The sequence below is a fragment of the Rhinichthys klamathensis genome, unplaced genomic scaffold, assembly GCF_029890125.1.
Source record: "Rhinichthys klamathensis goyatoka isolate OS25496 unplaced genomic scaffold, OSU_Roscu_1.1 h1tg000527l_1, whole genome shotgun sequence".
In the NCBI taxonomy this organism is placed as follows: Eukaryota; Metazoa; Chordata; class Actinopteri; order Cypriniformes; family Leuciscidae; genus Rhinichthys; species Rhinichthys klamathensis.
Window position 1 is genome coordinate 970,525 of NW_026607004.1, and position 19,585 is coordinate 990,109.

The 19,585-nt window shown below is 38.2% G+C and overlaps 1 protein-coding gene across 4 annotated transcripts in view; it reads left to right on the forward strand.

Moving 5' to 3' along the window:
• The window catches only part of LOC130073173 (SPARC-related modular calcium-binding protein 1-like), a 31,333-nt gene that overhangs the window by 7,231 nt on the left and 4,517 nt on the right, over window positions 1–19,585 (forward strand). For 2 of the 4 annotated variants that reach the window (XM_056238624.1, XM_056238625.1), the window contains exons 5-10: window positions 906–956; window positions 1,038–1,073; window positions 1,562–1,642; window positions 1,725–1,917; window positions 2,008–2,087; window positions 3,440–3,533. In XM_056238624.1, coding sequence (XP_056094599.1) covers window positions 906–956; window positions 1,038–1,073; window positions 1,562–1,642; window positions 1,725–1,917; window positions 2,008–2,087; window positions 3,440–3,533 — 535 coding nt within the window. The remainder of the gene's footprint in view (window positions 1–905; window positions 957–1,037; window positions 1,074–1,561; window positions 1,643–1,724; window positions 1,918–2,007; window positions 2,088–3,439; window positions 3,534–19,585) is intronic. The other 2 variants (XM_056238626.1, XM_056238627.1) reach the window with 2 other exon arrangements.

Consider the following 19,585-nt stretch of genomic DNA (forward strand, 5'->3'; position numbering starts at 1 on the left):
GACTGGTTTATTTTTTCCGCGGTGGATGGCTAAAAATGGTATGTGGATGGCTAAAAGGTGTGACTAAAAATGTGCTTTTGGCTTTCATTTATATTTTGATTGTTTGTATATATATATATATATATATATATATACTAATGAGCCTTTCATTCAGGGGTGTCACACAAGAAAGAATGCAAGGACAATATATATATATAAATAAATAAATATTTATACACACACACATATATATATATATATATATATATATATATATATATATATATGTGTGTGTGTGTGTGTATATAAATATTTATTTATTTATATATATATTGTCCTTGCATTCTTTCTTGTGTGACACCCCTGAATGAAAGGCTCATTAGTATGCAGTCTGCTCAGGTGAGAACTGCCTAATTATTCATGAGGGGGTTGGGCCGATCCGCCCATCCGCATATTGCCTTTGCAAACAAAAAAATGTTTTTCACAATTTAAAACAATCTATTGTGTTATGTGAATGATAAGACAGGATGATTTTCAGATCATTTTGAAGAAAAAACTCTAGGCCACAACATCCATTAGTCAAAAGTCTTGTGGACACATATTTAGTATGTGTTTTGTGGCCTTATTTCAGAAACTTTAAGTTTTAGTTTTTTCAATAACCACGCATAAACAATATTCTCTCAAAAATACAAAAATGTACATACATGTTGATAACACATTATGGTAGCCCTGTGTGTGCTAAATAGAGTGTAATTACACCTTTGCCAGTAATATGTTTATAAGCAACTGAAAAAAGCACAAATGTCAGAGTATGTCAAAACATCTCAAGGACCCCAAAAACACCTTGGACCCCAGAGGGTTAAGCATCACTCACATTTTCTTCACAAAACCTAAAGCGATCTGTTTTTCATTTATCTGTGATGAAGGTCAGATGTCAGATATTGCTCAGGAAACCGACGCGGAATTAGCACAAGCGAGTGAGAAAACACGCATACACAAATACTGCAGTATAACGAAATAAAGGTCTTGTTATCTGACATGTTCCTCTCTGGGTTTAGAACGAGGTGTTCCTGATCCTGTGCCGACGACTGAAGGTGACTTCACTGCATTGTGGATTTCTACATCAAAATCTTATATTTGAAGTCTTTTGCATGAATTTAGTGATCATCAAAGCTCAAATACAAGCAAAACACAAACTAATGTTAATGAAAAGAACATGAAAAAAACAACATATTGTTGACATATTGATGTACAGTGTTGGTGAAAGTTACTTTTAAAAGTAATGCATTACAATATTACGTTACTCCTTAAAAAGTAACTAATTACGTTATTTAGTTACTTTTAATGGAAAGTAATGTGTTACTTTTCTGTTGCAATATTTTTCTCACCTCGGTTAGGAATAATTGTTTGTTTGTTTTTTAATAAAAAAAAAACTATTTTTGGCAAATCTAAAGGCCCGTTCACACCAAAAGTAAAATAAATAAGCCTCGGGCTGAAGGAAATGCAAATTCATGCCATATGAACGACATTGATAAAAAAATAAAGATGTTACCATTGAGATACCATCTGATTTTAAATACAGGAGTCACTGTGCCTCCATTTTGGGTGACAATCCTATTGAACTCTGACCCGAATGGAAAGCGTCCGGTCAGACGACCCACAGGTGAGAAGGAGAGAGGATCACGGCTTCATTTGAGTGTTTTGAAGAGTGAACTTGTTCAGTTTCTTACTCTGTTTTCCTGCAGACTCTCTAAAGAACTGTGAACACGAGAGAATGTCTTTGCTCGCTGAAGCGGGCATTCAGGGGTCAGATGAGCGTTTTATCCCAGAATGCAGTGCAGATGGGCGGTACAAATCCGTTCAGTGCCACAGCGGCACGGGATACTGCTGGTGTGTGAGAGTGGACTCGGGGCGGCCCATACCAGGCACTTCTGACAGGTTGTGTGTGTGTGTGTGTGTGTGTGTGTGTGTGTGTGTGTGTGTGTAAGCCAGTGTAGAAAACTGAAAATTATTCTTTCCTCTGTACAGGAACCAACTGCCTGACTGCAGCTCTCAGGAAACAAACACACTCATCATCAACAACAGCTACACAGAAACACCTCTCTCAGGTCAGATCTTAGCATATATTAGATAAATGGCAAGCAGAATGGAAAATTACATTTGAAATAAATCCACTTTCTCTTTTAAAGTGCCCCTATTATGCTCTTTAAAGGTTGCTAATTTTGTTTTTGAGACAATATGTTTACATGCATCCGTGGTCAAAAAACTCTTCAATTTTTTCATAACATACATTGTAGCATCAGCTCTTTTCTGGTTCAGGAAAGGATTCAGTCTCTAAACCCCTCTCTAACAAGTTCGTTGTTCAGGGAAAAAAGAGGCGGGAACCGTTGAACGTTCAACACACTTTAATCCAAAATAAACACCAAATGAAAGTAAAAGCGGCAGCCCCTCATGGACGACTGCCGCACACACATAAACAAAACATAACATAAAAGTCCAGGCCTGGTCCTCTCTCATCCTTCACTGTCATCGTTTCTCCTTTCATGCTTCCGAAGCTTCTCCGTGAGATACGAGGCCTCGCTCTGTTCTCGCGGCTCTCGGCCCCGCCCTGCACGCCCCGCTTTCCGATAGCTTCCTCTGCTCTGATTGGTCAGATTGCCCAGTCTGTTGTGATTGGTCGACCACTTACAACACGTGTTGGCTGATTACCAAATTTGAATCTCAGCTCTTCCTCAGCGGTTGATACACAGTGATACGAACCGTAATGACAGTTTTACCGCATCAATTCCAGCGCGTATCCTCGTCCTTTTGAAGTTCAACAAAGTGGATTTGCTTTCGTAGCTCAGAAAACAGCTTCTTCTCGACATGAACAACACAAACCAAACTCTTCCAGTCTCAGTTACAACTACAGTGTTTGAGGGTCAAAGTAGATGTTGTTCACGGCAGCCAATGAAGACCATAGACTGGCATTATGCAGCTCTGTTACAAACCGACGAAGGTTCGAGCAGGAGCAAGTTGTGTATACAAGGTGTTGTATAGAGGCTATAGTACACTGACCCATGGGTATATATTGAAGGGCAATGAACCACCAAAATGTCAATATTGTAGCACTAACTTGTAGGTTTTTTGGTAAGTCCAATTATTAATATCATTAGACAATTAATTTTTATCAGCACATTCTTTGAATGATTTATGTTGTAAGATGGACCAAGCAAAACTTTTACCATTTTTTATCACAACTGCATTTAAATGATCTTTTATAGAGTTGTAGACAACATAGTTTAGCCTTTTTTCAAAGATGAATTTTATAAATTTAGTATTTATTGTATTGTTTGTTGAATATGGATTTATATGGCAATAAATTAAAACACAACCAACAGGTCAGATCTTAGTCTATTTGACTCTCTAAAATACACATCAGCAATTTAATTAGCAATATCTGTCTGTTTGTATACTGTAGGTTGTTCCAGTGTTCGAAAGACTGACTTTTTGAAGAGTTTAATAGAAGCATTTCAGCAGGAAGTTGAAAGTGTTGCTCCATCTTCTCCTTACAGGTTAGAGACACACACATCGATTACAGTTATTAGACATAAAGACAAGCAGATATTGAGTTATCAGAGGAAACGGTCACTCTTTCAACAGATGGACAAGATTTTCAAGAGTTTTGTTTACATTTTTTCACATCTTTAAGTGTTTTGTTAACCTTTTTACAACCATTCAACATGAAACTTTCTTTCAACATTAAAACAACACCTGTTTTTTCAACCACATTTCAACACTCACATGCCGACATCAGTTTCTTACTCAACCAGTTAATATTTAAACATTGTATGTATGAAAACATCTTTTTTTTTTAATTCAGTTTGTCATACACTTCACTTTTAAAACATTGTTATTGTCAACTAAAACTATTAAAAAACATTTTTGTTCATTGAAATAAAGCTGAAATAAAATCCAAATATTACATGAAAAACTAACGAAAATTGCAAATGTTGCACTTATAACAAACTGAAAGTTGAAATACTTAAATTACTGAAACTAAAACTAAAATAAATATAAAATTAAAGCTGCTAGCAGCATTTAGCGGTGTTCAAGCAGTTAAGGCCTTTAAGGCCGTTAAGCACAACAGCATCAAAAGACTTTAAGTTTTATTTAGCATACATTTAACCACTGACATATTAGATGGAAAACACCATTTACAGCTAATACAGGCAATTTACCATAGGAAATACATGGTTTTAAAGCTTTTCAACCGTTATAGCGCCACCTATTGTCCGATCTCCATAAAACTTTGCATGCTTGTTCACGGTGTTATGTCAAATATGCTTATCAATTTTTGTGAAGTTCTGAGTTTTTATTTATGATTTATAGGCTTTTGAGTGTATTTTGACACGCCCCCTTTCCTAAATGACCCTGTTACAGTGAACCAAAGGGCAAAGTTCAACTTTTTTTTGATAATTATTGATCTAGAGAGTCCGTAGAATTGTCCTAGACTGGTCTGGTTCCGATCAGGGAAAAAACCAGGGACTAGTTCGCAAAAGTAGGTTTTGGACAAAATTGGCCATAACAAATTTTTTTTTGCTCAAATCAAGAATCCGAGATATACATCTCGTCCGTCTTGAGCCAAGGAACACAGTGGTGTACAAATCTAGATTCTAGGTCAAACGGTCGATGAGTTATGGGCAATTTAGTACTTTTGGTTGCTGTAGCGCCACCTATGGGCCAATCAGGGTCATACTCTGATAGGTTCTCCCCAAACTGAGGCCCTAGCACCTGGCCAGGTTTCAAGTCTCTAGGCCTTACGGTTTGGGCTGCACGATGCGTTTTTTTTTTTTTTTTTTTTTTCAAATAGCAATTACAATAGGTTTTCAGCACTTCGTGCTTGAACACCTAATAATAGGGGACCTTTTTGACAGTTATAGCGCCACCTATGGTCCGATCTCCATGAAACTCTGCATGCTTCTTCACCATGTTAGGACACATGTGCTCATCAATTTTTGTGAAGTTCTGAGTTTTTATTTATGATTTATAGGCTTTTGAGTGTATTTTGACACGCCCCCTTTTCTAAATGACCCTGTTACAGTGAACCAAAGGGCAAAGTTCAACTTTTTTTTGATAATTATTGATCTAGAGAGTCCGTAGAATTGTCCTAGACTGGTCTGGTTCCGATCAGGGAAAAAACCAGGGACTAGTTCGCAAAAGTAGGTTTTGGACAAAATTGGCCATAACAAATTTTTTTTGCTCAAATCAAGAATCCGAGATATACATCTCGTCCGTCTTGAGCCAAGGAACACAGTGGTGTACAAATCTAGATTCTAGGTCAAACGGTCGATGAGTTATGGGCAATTTAGTACTTTTGGTTGCTGTAGCGCCACCTATGGGCCAATCAGGGTCATACTCTGATAGGTTCTCCCCAAACTGAGGCCCTAGCACCTGGCCAGGTTTCAAGTCTCTAGGCCTTACGGTTTGGGCTGCACGATGCGTTTTAGTTTTTTTTTTTTTTTTTCAAATAGCAATTACAATAGGTTTTCAGCACTTCGTGCTTGAACACCTAATAATAGGGGACCTTTTTGACAGTTATAGCGCCACCTATGGTCCGATCTCCATGAAACTCTGCATGCTTCTTCACCATGTTAGGACACATGTGCTCATCAATTTTTGTGAAGTTCTGAGTTTTTATTTATGATTTATAGGCTTTTGAGTGTATTTTGACACGCCCCCTTTTCTAAATGACCCTGTTACAGTGAACCAAAGGGCAAAGTTCAACTTTTTTTTGATAATTATTGATCTAGAGAGTCCGTAGAATTGTCCTAGACTGGTCTGGTTCCGATCAGGGAAAAAACCAGGGACTAGTTCGCAAAAGTAGGTTTTGGACAAAATTGGCCATAACAAATTTTTTTTGCTCAAATCAAGAATCCGAGATATACATCTCGTCCGTCTTGAGCCAAGGAACACAGTGGTGTACAAATCTAGATTCTAGGTCAAACGGTCGATGAGTTATGGGCAATTTAGTACTTTTGGTTGCTGTAGCGCCACCTATGGGCCAATCAGGGTCATACTCTGATAGGTTCTCCCCAAACTGAGGCCCTAGCACCTGGCCAGGTTTCAAGTCTCTAGGCCTTACGGTTTGGGCTGCACGATGCGTTTTTTTTTTTTTTTTTTTTTCAAATAGCAATTACAATAGGTTTTCAGCACTTCGTGCTTGAACACCTAATAATAGGGGACCTTTTTGACAGTTATAGCGCCACCTATGGTCCGATCTCCATGAAACTCTGCATGCTTCTTCACCATGTTAGGACACATGTGCTCATCAATTTTTGTGAAGTTCTGAGTTTTTATTTATGATTTATAGGCTTTTGAGTGTATTTTGACACGCCCCCTTTTCTAAATGACCCTGTTACAGTGAACCAAAGGGCAAAGTTCAACTTTTTTTTGATAATTATTGATCTAGAGAGTCCGTAGAATTGTCCTAGACTGGTCTGGTTCCGATCAGGGAAAAAACCAGGGACTAGTTCGCAAAAGTAGGTTTTGGACAAAATTGGCCATAACAAATTTTTTTTGCTCAAATCAAGAATCCGAGATATACATCTCGTCCGTCTTGAGCCAAGGAACACAGTGGTGTACAAATCTAGATTCTAGGTCAAACGGTCGATGAGTTATGGGCAATTTAGTACTTTTGGTTGCTGTAGCGCCACCTATGGGCCAATCAGGGTCATACTCTGATAGGTTCTCCCCAAACTGAGGCCCTAGCACCTGGCCAGGTTTCAAGTCTCTAGGCCTTACGGTTTGGGCTGCACGATGCGTTTTTTTTTTTTTTTTTTTTTTCAAATAGCAATTACAATAGGTTTTCAGCACTTCGTGCTTGAACACCTAATAATAGGGGACCTTTTTGACAGTTATAGCGCCACCTATGGTCCGATCTCCATGAAACTCTGCATGCTTCTTCACCATGTTAGGACACATGTGCTCATCAATTTTTGTGAAGTTCTGAGTTTTTATTTATGATTTATAGGCTTTTGAGTGTATTTTGACACGCCCCCTTTTCTAAATGACCCTGTTACAGTGAACCAAAGGGCAAAGTTCAACTTTTTTTTGATAATTATTGATCTAGGGAGTCCGTAGAATTGTCCTAGACTGGTCTGGTTCCGATCAGGGAAAAAACCAGGGACTAGTTCGCAAAAGTAGGTTTTGGACAAAATTGGCCATAACAAATTTTTTTTTGCTCAAATCAAAAATCCGAGATATACATCTCGTCCGTCTTGAGCAAAGGAACACAGTGGTGTACAAATCTAGATTCTAGGTCAAACGGGCGATGAGTTATGGGCAATTTAGTACTTTTGGTTGCTGTAGCGCCACCTATGGGCCAATCAGGGTCATACTCTGATAGGTTCTCCCCAAACTGAGGCCCTAGCACCTGGCCAGGTTTCAAGTCTCTAGGCCTTACGGTTTGGGCTGCACGATGCGTTTTTTTTTTTTTTTTTTTTTCAAATAGCAATTACAATAGGTTTTCAGCACTTCGTGCTTGAACACCTAATAATAGGGGACCTTTTTGACAGTTATAGCGCCACCTATGGTCCGATCTCCATGAAACTCTGCATGCTTCTTCACCATGTTAGGCCACATGTGCTCATCAATTTTTGTGAAGTTCTGAGTTTTTATTTATGATTTATAGGCTTTTGAGTGTATTTTGACACGCCCCCTTTTCTAAATGACCCTGTTACAGTGAACCAAAGGGCAAAGTTCAACTTTTTTTTGATAATTATTGATCTAGAGAGTCCGTAGAATTGTCCTAGACTGGTCTGGTTCCGATCAGGGAAAAAACCAGGGACTAGTTCGCAAAAGTAGGTTTTGGACAAAATTGGCCATAACAAATTTTTTTTGCTCAAATCAAGAATCCGAGATATACATCTCGTCCGTCTTGAGCCAAGGAACACAGTGGTGTACAAATCTAGATTCTAGGTCAAACGGTCGATGAGTTATGGGCAATTTAGTACTTTTGGTTGCTGTAGCGCCACCTATGGGCCAATCAGGGTCATACTCTGATAGGTTCTCCCCAAACTGAGGCCCTAGCACCTGGCCAGGTTTCAAGTCTCTAGGCCTTACGGTTTGGGCTGCACGATGCGTTTTAGTTTTTTTTTTTTTTTTTCAAATAGCAATTACAATAGGTTTTCAGCACTTCGTGCTTGAACACCTAATAATAGGGGACCTTTTTGACAGTTATAGCGCCACCTATGGTCCGATCTCCATGAAACTCTGCATGCTTCTTCACCATGTTAGGACACATGTGCTCATCAATTTTTGTGAAGTTCTGAGTTTTTATTTATGATTTATAGGCTTTTGAGTGTATTTTGACACGCCCCCTTTTCTAAATGACCCTGTTACAGTGAACCAAAGGGCAAAGTTCAACTTTTTTTTGATAATTATTGATCTAGAGAGTCCGTAGAATTGTCCTAGACTGGTCTGGTTCCGATCAGGGAAAAAACCAGGGACTAGTTCGCAAAAGTAGGTTTTGGACAAAATTGGCCATAACAAATTTTTTTTGCTCAAATCAAGAATCCGAGATATACATCTCGTCCGTCTTGAGCCAAGGAACACAGTGGTGTACAAATCTAGATTCTAGGTCAAACGGTCGATGAGTTATGGGCAATTTAGTACTTTTGGTTGCTGTAGCGCCACCTATGGGCCAATCAGGGTCATACTCTGATAGGTTCTCCCCAAACTGAGGCCCTAGCACCTGGCCAGGTTTCAAGTCTCTAGGCCTTACGGTTTGGGCTGCACGATGCGTTTTAGTTTTTTTTTTTTTTTTTCAAATAGCAATTACAATAGGTTTTCAGCACTTCGTGCTTGAACACCTAATAATAGGGGACCTTTTTGACAGTTATAGCGCCACCTATGGTCCGATCTCCATGAAACTCTGCATGCTTCTTCACCATGTTAGGACACATGTGCTCATCAATTTTTGTGAAGTTCTGAGTTTTTATTTATGATTTATAGGCTTTTGAGTGTATTTTGACACGCCCCCTTTTCTAAATGACCCTGTTACAGTGAACCAAAGGGCAAAGTTCAACTTTTTTTTGATAATTATTGATCTAGAGAGTCCGTAGAATTGTCCTAGACTGGTCTGGTTCCGATCAGGGAAAAAACCAGGGACTAGTTCGCAAAAGTAGGTTTTGGACAAAATTGGCCATAACAAATTTTTTTTGCTCAAATCAAGAATCCGAGATATACATCTCGTCCGTCTTGAGCCAAGGAACACAGTGGTGTACAAATCTAGATTCTAGGTCAAACGGTCGATGAGTTATGGGCAATTTAGTACTTTTGGTTGCTGTAGCGCCACCTATGGGCCAATCAGGGTCATACTCTGATAGGTTCTCCCCAAACTGAGGCCCTAGCACCTGGCCAGGTTTCAAGTCTCTAGGCCTTACGGTTTGGGCTGCACGATGCGTTTTTTTTTTTTTTTTTTTTTCAAATAGCAATTACAATAGGTTTTCAGCACTTCGTGCTTGAACACCTAATAATAGGGGACCTTTTTGACAGTTATAGCGCCACCTATGGTCCGATCTCCATGAAACTCTGCATGCTTCTTCACCATGTTAGGCCACATGTGCTCATCAATTTTTGTGAAGTTCTGAGTTTTTATTTATGATTTATAGGCTTTTGAGTGTATTTTGACACGCCCCCTTTTCTAAATGACCCTGTTACAGTGAACCAAAGGGCAAAGTTCAACTTTTTTTTGATAATTATTGATCTAGAGAGTCCGTAGAATTGTCCTAGACTGGTCTGGTTCCGATCAGGGAAAAAACCAGGGACTAGTTCGCAAAAGTAGGTTTTGGACAAAATTGGCCATAACAAATTTTTTTTGCTCAAATCAAGAATCCGAGATATACATCTCGTCCGTCTTGAGCCAAGGAACACAGTGGTGTACAAATCTAGATTCTAGGTCAAACGGTCGATGAGTTATGGGCAATTTAGTACTTTTGGTTGCTGTAGCGCCACCTATGGGCCAATCAGGGTCATACTCTGATAGGTTCTCCCCAAACTGAGGCCCTAGCACCTGGCCAGGTTTCAAGTCTCTAGGCCTTACGGTTTGGGCTGCACGATGCGTTTTAGTTTTTTTTTTTTTTTTTCAAATAGCAATTACAATAGGTTTTCAGCACTTCGTGCTTGAACACCTAATAAAGCTAAATCGGAAAAATAAAACCAACTAAAATTCACATAAACAGGGCCTAAAACTAACAAGCGGCAAATGCGAGTAAAAAAAAGTATGAAACGGTGTCACTCGCCAGTTGGCCGGTAACATCTTTATGAATTCTAACAATGCATGAACATTAACAAATGTGAACGACGCTCGGTACAGTTGACGGGCCCGCGCTGCATCATCACGAAAGTTTAAGCCTTGACAATTTAAATGTTCAAGCCCAAGAAGACGCGAAGGGAGCTCATTTCGTTACTCGCGCGCTGTGTGGAAAGTTTTATGCGCGCACATCCGAAGCGCTCGCTCAGAAAGCCGCGTCTCTGAGAGAGTGTGAATACTAAACTGAGCTCTTTCACGTCTTCTTGCACTTGAGCGGACAATTTCACACACAATTATGTAAAAAAAATAGCGAGTATCCTATAACATAGTCGGTTATGTCTTAAAGCTGCAGTAGGGAGTTTTGAGAAAATGTTGACTTGAAATTGCACAAGCACAACTTACAGGTCCCACCCCCTTGCTCTCTGCTGCGCTACAGCCCTCCCTCCACAGCTCGTCCTCCACAGCGGAGCCTGTCGTGAACGCGCAGGCTAGTAAACAGGGCCACCGATAGCGGATAAAAAGTTATATGGCGCATTCACTAATAGGGACTAAACGTCAACAATATGCTGTACATTGACTATGGCCTGCCCATACTTTGACTACAAACTTGGTCCTCAAATCATTATGTATGTTGCAATAGCCTACATGTAACTTTATAACGTTGCACTCTTTCTATAAGTTATAAATAGCTAGTAAGATAACGTTAATATAACGGTAACTAACGTTACAGTATGTAAGTAATTATTCTAGCGATATATAATGCTAGATAAGGTGTGCTAGTACATTATTTCAGAAACATGACAAGCCAGTGAATTATCAGGTTTCAATTGTTGCTTAGCAGAGTGCGTGACATGTTATGCGACTAGAGTTTTGACACCGAGTCAATGGGCTCTGTGTAATTCTTTCTTTTTCGCTTGTTTATCGTCATCAGTCTTTTTTCTTTTACCTCTTTGTTTTATGAGCAGGTGTCACTCGAGAATTGGCAGTTTAGGTTGTTTCTCCGTCATAAGCACAGCTGCAGCACGCCAGCAATCTTGAGTTTGAACGACGGCTCGCGCTGTGCAAGAGAGGGGTGTGATCAGCGCGTACACGAGCGTGACTGACACTGCTAAGACATTCCTCCCGGCTTTGATTGGTTGTTTCTGACCGGGAGCGTGTATTTCTGCAAATGACAATAGGACCACTGGGAGGAGCCAGAGGAGCTTGATTTTTACACAGATTATCTGTCTCATATTCTACTGTCAGGACATAATGACAGTTTTAACAAATATGTAAAAAATATTTTTTTCAAAAGTTACCTACAGCAGCTTTAAGTGAACGTTAACAGTTGAGAAAGTAAACGCATGTGTATCAGCATATTAGATCCGTGCATTCACTCTTAAAGTGACAGCAGCCTAATATTCCTGCTGCTGTCTGTGTTTTAACCCTCTGGGGTCTGCAATCACGCCGGCGTGATCTGCTCGCTTTTTTTCTTATCAGTGCAAAAGAGACTCAAATAACTCAGTCGATTTTTGTCATACAGGCAAATGTTATACATCAATCGATCCTGTTAAGTTTCTATTTTTTTTGTGGATACTCACAATAAAAACAAAGTGTTGTGCTTTTCACCAAATAAAGAAAAACAAACATGATGCGAGTTCTGCGTTCTCTCTGTCAGTGAAGTCCATTCTGAAACGCGTCCTAAGATTAACTGTAACTCCGCGATTACTTGTCATACAGGCACGAGAGATTTTTCTTTATGAAGCTTGAATTCTCTTCTTTTAAATGAAGTAATTTATATAAAAAACAAATATTCTCAGTTTATGCAATCTGTATGAAAAGAGAGTGCTGTCAGTATTTTTTTCCCCAGCTCATTACACTTCATTACGCGTTAATCTGACACGCCCACGGAGGACGCGCGCTATTCAAACGCAAATGTCGGCAAGCCATGACAATGCCCACATCAGCCGTTCCACCGCGGTGGTAAAATGTGTGGTGTATTTGCTGCCTTTTACCGCTAAGAGGCGCTACAATCATAGACTATGAAAAGTGTTTGTTTATTCCGGTTTATTCTCTCTAATGCGTAATCTGCTGCCGCACCGCGCTGATTCAGAGCGATTGAAAGCTGGTAGCAGATGAATTCAACAAGTGAAACGTGGTTAAAATAATTCATAATCACAATACTGAAATTAGGCTACTGAAATGTAATTGAATAAATAATGAAAACATTTCAACATAAAACATTGCAATAAAAACATTTAGGCTACATCAATGAGGCTTTACAACTTAAACAGCGTACAAACGGTAGCTCAGTGGTTAACGCAACGACACGAGCTTCGAGGAGCTTCAAACGACCCGAGATCGAATCTCAATGTAGCATACATGTTGTCCTACAGCGTTTATATTTTACCACCTTGATGCTTAAATAGCTAACTGTTTATAACTGTTTACTTATTTAAAGTCAAGAGTTTTGTTTAATTATCATTACAACATAAATTTGCTACATTCCTGTAGAACCGCAGCCGCTGCACAAACGACAAAAACTGATGAAGGAAGATTGTCAGCCGATTGCGTCAGAAAATGAAAATGAAGAAGCTCGTCTTTAGTCTGCTAAATTATTGTGTAATGTAAAAGAACACTAAAATTACTTAAGTTTGAAACCAAGTTCGAACATTTCAAGGTTTAAATAAAGTGTCGGGACAGTTTTTTTTATTTAAAACAGGGTTGCATCGGGTTTAGAGTTTATTTCTTTTGCGATGCAAAATAAGAAACACTAGGCTAATCTTATTATTGCGACATTTTAAATTTGTATTGCCAAAGAAATTACAGCTAAATTAAACGATTAAAACAGTACAAAACGAAAATTGTCCAAAGAAACATAATTAAATTAAAAACATGCGTTTTTCTTTGCCTCTCTCGCGCTGGAACTCTTTTTAACAAATTTATTTAGTCTCCCTCGCTGCGCATGCATGATATGATCAATGCATGATAATTATTTAGCCTTTAATTGTTGCTTCAAAGACACAGCATGCCTTGTTGAATTCACCTTACAATAACTTCAATTGAAATTTTGTGTGAAAAAAAAACTTAAAATAGGCTACAATAAATAAACTACAATATTTATAATTTAATAAGATATGGGGCCTACATTTGGACACAGATTTATCCTTACAATAATTTTGCCTGCTCATCAGGCTGGCTATCCGACACTCTCCATATGAAAGAGGAACATTAACACCTTTGTCCAGCAAATGTCCCTCCAACCCCCCACAGGCTATCGGAGTCTGAGGCCCCGTCCACACTACTGCGTTTTCGTTTAAAAACGGAGATCTTTTGCTACGTTTGCACCTCCCGTCCACACTAAAACGGCAAAAACGGGGACCCAAAACGGAGAAGTTTAGAAACGCTGCCGATCCGTTTTTCGTTTTGAATCTCCGGAGGGCGTTTTAGTGAAGACGGGACAAGACGGAGGACTTTAGAAACGATGACGTAGTAGAGGCTCACGCTCGGCTCTATGATTGGGTGTCATCAGTCATGGCGTATATCTTTGCTAGCAGCTGTTGTACAAGTAAATTCTGCATTTTACAACGCTATAACTGCCTACATGCGCCGGAGTCAAGCTATTATTCGAGCGATCTGTGACAATTCCCGTGTGCAGCGGCGGTGTTGACCGTACATGGAGCGTCGGTTTGGGGTTAACCCAGAGCATGGTGGGATAATTTTATCAATGAAGTTGTGTTTACACCGGCACACGCATGCCCAGTGTTGGTGAATGGTCACGTGATCCGCGTTTTCAGTCGTTTTAATGTGGACGGAGATCAATTCTAATACGCAGCTAAAACGCTGGTGTGGACGGAGATCGTATTCGTTTTAATTATCCGTTTCTAAACTAAAACGCAGTAGTGTGGATGGGGCCTGAGGCTGACTTAACACAAAGAGAAGTCGCAATTCACACTTAAATCGCTATTCTAGACAGTGTTGATAATGAAGGAATTAAATGATTTAAGTTACATGTAGCCTAGTGATATTTCTGTCATAAAAGTTTATTACTAAATATTTCATTATTTCAATAATTAATGAAATAAAACTGGTTTGGGGCAGCTTTTTCCAAGCAAAACTAAATATAATCTGAAAAAACGCTTGTTAATTTGTTGTCATGAACAAAATGTTCAACTTAATATTAAAGTCTACAGGGATCTTTGGATCCTTACAACCAGGCATGCAATTTGTGAATTAAGTTTTTATTTTATTTTGTATTCAAATAAATATCGAAACGGTGCTTCGTGGTAATGCTGCTAAATTAAATAACATTTATAGAATAAATATGAACTTAAATGAAACAATATCGCAACATTTCGACAAATACATTATTATGTTTTTACATTTTAATTCAGGGCGTTTTAGCCTACATTTAATTAGAGCGAGATTTTCACCCTTGTCTTGTCATTTTCTCATTGGGAAGCGCATGTTTGAGTAGATCCTCTGTCCTCTCGTTTTCATATGGATTAGCCTACATAATCAGATAACATTTATTAGCCTAAATATTTAGACATTTAAATTCTTTAGACATAGCCGATTTCTTATCGTGACTGAGCTGAAGTGGCTTTCGGTTCATTTTTGTGACACGCAGTTCCCGGAGACAGAGAGGACAGATATACTGTTTTTGTCGTTAGCCTAATATGAATACAAGTTTACAGTTTTGAACGATGTAAGCTACTCTACTCTTATCTGTATGACCAAAAAATTACGGAGTCGCCTATTAAGTTATTTTAGCTGTAATAATGAGATAAATAAATTAATCTAAATGAACGCGCCGCCGCGTTTGTCGAACACTAACTCACGATGCCAGAATAAAACCCGACTTTAGAAAAATGCATAGGGCCACTCGGCGTGGTGTGCCAAAACACTTAATTATAAACTTCAATATTTCATTCAAAATAATCTCAACACGCTTTGTGAAATTTTGAAAAGCCGTGCATGCATTCAGGCCACTGGAACTAATGAACAACTGAAACGCTGGCTTTGATTTTATTGTTTGTCGTTTAAACGTGCCTGTTGCATATCTCTATTTTATATATTTGATATTGGTGAAGTAGCCTATAGCATTGATTAGCTGTGGAGGGAGGGGTGTGGGGATTAAAATAATTCAGCAGAAGTAGGGATGTTTAGACCAGAAGGAAATCCCAGTCCCCCCTGGCAAATCACACTTTACTTAAAACCATGTTTTTAAAAACTCTAGGTTGTAGGGAACAGACCTCTCTGCCATGCGCGCGCACGGTTTGGAGCACAATATCTGTCTTGCATGCACGCTCGCTCTAGATAGATTACGGGATATTTTAACTAATTCGCGGTATAACTAGTCGATCACGAGTGGCTCAACAGGTAGATCTATAGATAAACTATATCTTTCAGGAATTTGACCGACCGGGTTGACACTTCAGCGTGAGAAATCGGGGGTGTGGCGTGAGAGCCTGGAATAAAAAAAAAATATATATATATAGCCTATATAAAAAAAAACTGTATGGTGTAACAGAGTTTTAGAGCTAGACAAATCTCTCTGCAATAATAAATATAAAATTTACAGCAGACCATGTATGTGCGGGATTTGAACCTGTGTCATCTTGATGATGAACCGTAAGTTCTACCACTCGGCTATGAATTTTGTTACTGAGAAATATCCAAACGTTTGATTCTCACATGAGCGAGAAAACGTTTTGTCTTTAGCCTGTGAGTGTAGGCCTACTTTAGCCTTTTACAGTTTTAAAAGATTATATCTTATCTGTATGACCAACAATTTGTATAGGCTTATTTGGAAATTACCATAACTTGTAGTATTTCATCCTTAGGCTACTGTTAATAGACATTAGCCCCACTTACGTTTTGCTAAATGTCCCTTTGCGCCACCTGGCGGTCATTTCGCGTACGACTTTGAAATGAGACTGGTTTATTTTTACCGCGGTGGATGGCTAAAAATGGTATGTGGATGGCTAAAAGGTGTGACTAAAAATGTGCTTTTGGCTTTCATTTATATTTTGATTGTTTGTATATATATATATATATATATATATACTAATGAGCCTTTCATTCAGGGGTGTCACACAAGAAAGAATGCAAGGACAATATATATATAAATAAATAAATATTTATATGCACACACACATATATATATATATATATATATATATATATATATGTGTGTGTGTGTGTGTGTATATAAATATTTATTTATTTATATATATATTGTCCTTGCATTCTTTCTTGTGTGACACCCCTGAATGAAAGGCTCATTAGTATGCAGTCTGCTCAGGTGAGAACTGCCTAATTATTCATGAGGGGGTTGGGCCGATCCGCCCATCCGCATATTGCCTTTGCAAACAAAAAAATGTTTTTCACAATTTAAAACAATCTATTGTTTTATGTGAATGATTAGGCAGAATGATTTTCAGATCAATTTGAAGCAAATACTCTAGGCGACAACATCCACTAGTCAAAAGTCTTGTGGACAGATATTTAGTATGTTATTTGTGGCCTTATATTAGAAACTTTATTTTTTATTTTTTTCAATAACCACGCATAAACAATATTCTCTCAAAAATACAAACATGTACAGACATGTTGCTCACATATTATGGTAGCCCTGTGTGTGCTATATAGAGTGTAATTTCACCTGTGCCATTAATATGTTTATAAGCAACTGAAAAAAGCACAAATGTCAGAGCATGCCAAAACATCTCAAGGACCCCGAAAACACCTCAGACCCCAGAGGGTTAATGTTGATCAAACAACAAAAGGACAAAGAAGAAAAGCACACTGCTCTTGACTGAATAACTTTTGTAACTTTAATAAGGATTCATTAATAAGGATGTTTAATCATACGGTGAAGACTATGTAGTGATATCTTAGGCTGCGTTTACACTTGGCATTAACATGCGATCACCGTGATCCGATCAAGCAGATTGGATCATTAGCCAATCAGGACATGGTGCGTTTATATTTGTTCACATTAAGCAGCCTCTCTATCTGGATAACCGATCGGATTTCTGTTTCCCGCATAATATTTAAATCAGGTCTGTGGCACGACACCAGATTAATAGTAAAGATGATACAAATTAAACAATATCCCAATTGCTTTCACTCACTCACTTTACTTTCATATGCAATCTCCATTAATTAGATCAAATTATATTTTTTGAAAGAAGGAATACTTCCAGAGTTGATCTTACAAAAATAACTGGGTTGATCATGTTAAACAAGTCACATCATCGATCATCTGGGTTTAAGGTTATAGCGTGCAATGACTATATTGACAGAAATGTGAGATTGATAAACATGCTGACACAATAAAAACATTCAACATTTAAAACATTATTCCGATTCCGATTATTCCTCTGGCAAGTGCAGCTCTTCATTAAGATCTCATGACTGACTGTGATTGTACAGGCGATCGCCTCGTTCAGATAATGTTGCACAATTAAAATAAAACATGACACACATAAATAATCTGTTTTAAAGATTGACGTTTATTGTTCAGATAAGTTTAATTTTGTGTCTAAACTGCATCTGGCCGTTACTTTCTGACAGTCACGCGGGAGACTGGGCGGGGATTTAAATTACGTTCACCTGTGAATGCAGACACGTTGGCTGGATTGCGTTTACATTACACTGAGATCCGATCACAATGCGTCCTCGACTACCTCCGAACCGGGACACGCTGATCGGATAACATTCCGATCAGATGTGCGTTTACACTTGTCTTTTCAATGTGTATGTGGACAACATCCAGATACAGGTCGCATGTTAATGCCAAGTGTAAACGCAGCCTTACATTTGATCACTTTATTGTCACGAGGGTGCAGATATACGAACCCAAAAGCAGACTGAATGCACACACACAGGGTTTATTGAGGCACAAAACAGAAAACAAAACCAGAGGTGGGAGTAAGTCACACATGTGCAAGTCACAAGCAAGTCTCAAGTCTTAACCTTCGAGTCTCAAGCAAGTCCAAGTCAATTTTTTATAAAAGCAAGCAAGTCAAGTCAAGTCACTGCCTTATGTCAAGCAAGTCAAGTCAAGTCGTAGCTTGGGTCACAAGTCACTGGCAAGTCATACAAACGTTTGATGATTTCACTGAATTTATATATTAAATTTATATATAAAACTATAAGTTGTGGACTATGGTTTTATTTGCAACATATTTTTTTAAAATATGCATTTCCACATACAGCTGAGTGGTTACTACAATAAAAATCTAAAAAATAAATACAATTTCAGACTACATAGCCTAAAATGTAAATGTAACTGAAATTAGGCCAACATTAAAGCATGAAAAAATAAATATGCCTCAAACATTGCAGAAGACCATTAAAAGGTATTAAACAATTCACAATTCAAGTATAATGGTTCCTATGCCACCAAATGGCATTCTTCAAACTGGCATCCCCTTTATATAAGTTATATAACAGCCGTTGGCATTTAGCCTATTATGAAGTTAAAACCGCCAATAGGTGGCGCCAAATCACCGTTTTAATGTACGAGTCATAGAAGCAGTCAACTGATTTGTTCAAAATGACAGATTCGTTCTGGAACTAAGCAACTAGGTCACTGAATCACAAATACGCATAACTCTTTCTGTGGCTTGTTTGGAACTATTGTCATTGGAGAAATAGAGCAAAAACAGAGAATATTTGGAATATTATGTCTAAAATGTCACATCACAATATTCACTCTTTGTTTACTGAACTGTTTTATAAAATCATCACACTTGCAATCGCGCCAATAATCTGGAAATATTTTTTTATATATGTTATAATTATGAAAATAACTCATACTAGGGCCATTTTTCCACCACATTTTGAATTTTGGGTGCATATTAATTCTGCTGGCATTTTTGCCACCAACCCCCTGATAACATTAAGAGAAACATAAACGACAAAACTAACAGTTTTCTATATTGTTTTTCGTCATTGGAAAGAACAACATTTTTGGCTTTAAAGCATGATTTAAAAAGAAATGTGGCAAATGTTATACAAAACATATACCAATACCATCATTAATTATCATTTGAATATTGACAACATTAAGCTACATTTGAAAACATAATTGTGTATAAAGAAGCATGCTGTTTTGACCAATATTATTCTCTCTAGATTTAAAGATAGTCAAATTAACTCTAACAGACAGGTTAAACAAGCCATAGCTTACTTTTAGACGTGGTGAATGAAGTTCGACTGTTCGAGGTTGTGATGGTCTTCCGATATCCCTTGCCAGTTATTATGCGTACAACAAATCTTCTTGCATGAATATTGTCATTTTCTAGTGTTTATATCCAAAAA